The sequence below is a fragment of the Lolium rigidum genome, chromosome 3 (assembly GCF_022539505.1).
Source record: "Lolium rigidum isolate FL_2022 chromosome 3, APGP_CSIRO_Lrig_0.1, whole genome shotgun sequence".
In the NCBI taxonomy this organism is placed as follows: Eukaryota; Viridiplantae; Streptophyta; class Magnoliopsida; order Poales; family Poaceae; genus Lolium; species Lolium rigidum.
Window position 1 is genome coordinate 123022720 of NC_061510.1, and position 3689 is coordinate 123026408.

Sequence of the window (3689 nt, forward strand, 5' to 3'; positions counted from 1 at the left end):
TACATATTTAGATTTGGATCTTGATATTAGTGCGTAATATTTTTTGAGACGTATTTTTGAGAATATTACAATCCTGTACATAGTATGTTGCTCGTTTTATACGCATTTTTGCAATAAGATCTAGGACTCAAAGTTGTATTTTGAAACCTGTTTTATTGTCAAAAGCAGTCAGGTTTTTCCTCGCGTACTCTATGGAGCATTATATTGTACCTCATTTTCAATGAATCAGGCTTTGTTTTGGAAATTCAAACTATGTAAAGTTTAGCCAGATTTTTAAAATAGATTTATTAATATCTACAATACAAAATAAAATCATGAGATAAATCATAAATATATTTTTCATACGATATCTATATGATACTGCTATATGATACCATTTATTGTAGAGATATTATCATAAATATTATTATTACATGCATGATATATATGATAAAAAAAATGTCTACTTGCACACGCAACCGAACCATAGACATCATACGCACACGCGGCTATAAATAGGTCCAAGTCACAGCTGCAAATCTCCATTCTCCAGCACAGCCCATGTACACTGCCAGCAGCCAATAGGAAGAACAGCAACGACACCAGCCATGGCGTCCTCTCGCGTCCTCCAACAGATCGCACTTCTTCTCCTGGTAGCTGCCGCTGCCACCGACGCGGCCACCATCACCGTCGTGAACAAGTGCTCATACACAGTCTGGCCTGCCGCGCTCCCGGGCGGCGGCGTGCGGCTCGACCCGGGCCAGACGTGGCCTCTCACCATGCCGGCCGGCACCGCGGCCGCCAGGGTGTGGCCGCGCACGGGGTGCACCTTCAACGGCAGCGGCGTTGGCCGCTGCATCACCGGCGACTGCGCCAGCAAGCTGGCCTGCGCCGTCTCCGGCGAGCAGCCGACAACAATTGCAGAGTACACGCTGGGGAAGGACGGGGCCCCGGACTTCTTCGACCTGTCCCTCGTCGACGGGTTCAACGTGCCGATGAGGTTCCAGCCCCTAGACGGCGCTCCGTGCCGTTCCGCCAGCTGCGCCGTGGACATCACGAAGGAGTGCCTGCCGGAGCTGCGGGTCGACGGAGGGTGCGCTAGCGCGTGCGGCAAGTTCGGCGGCGACACCTACTGCTGCAGGGGCCAGTTCACGGACAACTGCCCGCCGACCAAGTACTCGCAGTTCTTCAAGGGGAAGTGCCCCGAAGCATACAGCTACGCCAAGGACGACCAAACCAGCACATTCACCTGCCCGACCGGAACCAACTACCAGATCGTGCTCTGCCCTTAGATAGATGATACCGATAAACAACTTAGCATGTAGTCCTATGCAATGTAGCATCGATCATTTGTATTGTATGTGATGTGCAACATAGCATGCACATGGCTGTATCTCGATCAGTAAACGCAAAGTAGCATCTGTGATTCTCAGGGAAATTCACATTGGACCTCGGGGTACATGCATGGAGCCTTTTATTTTGTCAAAATTTTAAAACTTGATTTTGAAGTTTCAAAAAATATGGGGAAAATATGGACATAGATAATGATGTACTATGTACTAACTAACATATAAAATCTCAACCCGAAACTTTATAGTTTTAGCTTAACAAAGATGACAAAATCGGACTGAATTTGGAGGTTTTAAAATTTGCAATGTTCACTGTTCACTAGTTAAGATTTCAGATTTTGTCATTTTTGTGTAGCCCAAAATGCTGTGTATTTTGATTTGAGATTTTATTTTTTCCTGTTGGTAGATGACAGTATTTCCTAAATCTAGAATTTTTGCTCATATTTTTCAAAACTTTGAAACCCGGTTTTTAAATTGTTCATAAAAGGGGTGATACGTCTCTGACGTATCGATAATTTCTTATGTTCCATACCACATTATTGATGTTATCTACATGTTTTATGCACACTTTATGTCATATTCGTGCATTTTCTGGAACTAACCTATTAACAAGATGCCGAAGTGCCGATTCTTGTTTTCTGCTGTTTTTGGTTTCAGAAATCCTAGTAAGGAAATATTCTCGGAATTGGACGAAATCAACGCCCAGGGTCCTATTTTGCCACGAAGCTTCCAGAAGTCCGAAGAGGAGACGAAGTGGGGCCACGAGGTGGCCACACCATAGGGCGGCGCGGCCCACCCCTTGGCCGCGCGGCCCTGTGGTGTGGGCCCCTCGTGCCGCCTCCTGACCTGCCCTTCCGCCTACTTAAAGCCTCCGTCGCGAAACCCCCAGTACCGAGAGCCACGATACGGAAAACCTTCCCGGAGACGCCACCGCCGCCAATCCCATCTCGGGGGATTCGAGGAGATCGCCTCCGGCACCCTGCCGGAGAGGGGAATCATCTCCCGGAGGACTCTACGCCGCCATGGTCGCCTCCCGGAGTGATGTGTGAGTAGTCTACCCTGGACTATGGGTCCATAGCGGTAGCTAGATGGTTGTCTTCTCCCCATTGTGCTATCATTGTCGGATCTTGTGAGCTGCCTAACATGATCAAGATCATCTATCCGTAATTCTATATGTTGCGTTTGTTGGGATCCGATGAATAGTGAATACTATGTTATGTTGATTATCAAAGTTATGTCATATGTGTTGTTTATGATCTTGCATGCTCTCCGTTACTAGTAGATGCTCGGCCAAGTAGATGCTTGTAACTCCAAGAGGGAGTATTTATGCTCGATAGTGGATTCATGCCTCCATTGATATGCGGGACGATGATGAGAAAGTTCTAAGGTTGTGGATGTCTTGTTGCCACTAGGAATAAAACATTGGTGCTATGTTCAAGGATATATTGTGTTGATTACATTACGCGCAATACTTAATGCAATTGTCCGTTGTTAGCAACTTAATACTCGGAAGGGGTTCGGATGATAACCCGAAGGTGGACTTTTTAGGCATAGATGCATGCTGGATAGCGGTCTATGTACTTTGTCGTAATGCCCAATTAAATCTCACTAGTACTCATCATGATATATGTATGTGCATGGTCATGCCCTCTTTATTTGTCAATTGCCCAACTGTAATTTGTTCACCCAACATCCTGTTTATCTTATGGGAGAGACACCTCTAGTGATCTGTGGACCCCGGTCCAATTCTCTACATCTGAAATACAATCTGCTGCAATTGTTCTTCTACTGTTCTTCGCAAACAATCATCATCTTCCACACAATACGGTTAACCCTTTGTTACAGCAAGCCGGTGAGATTGACAACCTCACTCGTTTCGTTGGGACAAAGTACTTTGGTTGTGTTGTGCAGGTTCCACGTTGGCGCCGGAATCTCTAGTGTTGCGCCGCACTACACTCCGCCGCCAACAACCTTCAACGTGCTTCTTGGCTCCTACTGGTTCGATAACCTTGGTTTCTTTCTGAGGGAAAACTTGCTGCTGTGCGCATCACACCTTCCTCTTGGGGTTCCCAACGAACGTGTCATCTACGCGCATCACTCATGAGGAAGTATGTGGTGTTTTATCTTTCAACCTTGTCATTTACTCTTGACAGACTTTCATAATGGACTAGTGGCTTCATCCGCTTATCCAATAATTTTGCAAAAAGAGCTGGCGCGGGGTTCCAAGCCCCAATTAATTAACTTTTATTAATAATTCTCTTCACATGTTTTGCCCTGATTCATCAGTAAGCAACTTAATTTTGCAAATAGACACTCCTTCATGGTATGTGAATGTTGGAAGGCACCCGAGGATTCGGTTAG

General features: G+C 45.9%; 1 protein-coding gene across 1 annotated transcript; it reads left to right on the forward strand.

Annotated features, from left to right (window-relative positions):
- The first annotated feature begins 543 nt into the window (after positions 1-543).
- LOC124698143 (pathogenesis-related 5 protein Cup a 3-like) lies at positions 544-1421 on the forward strand. The gene has a single exon (XM_047230660.1). The coding sequence runs from the start codon at positions 588-590 to the stop codon at positions 1269-1271; it is 684 nt and encodes a 227-aa protein (XP_047086616.1). The 5' UTR covers positions 544-587; the 3' UTR covers positions 1272-1421.
- Positions 1422-3689: the final 2268 nt, after the last annotated feature.

Bases quoted from the DNA above. Each gene is read 5' to 3' on its own strand.
- LOC124698143 (XM_047230660.1), top strand. From the start codon at position 588: ATGGCGTCCTCTCGCGTCCTCCAACAGATCGCACTTCTTCTCCTGGTA.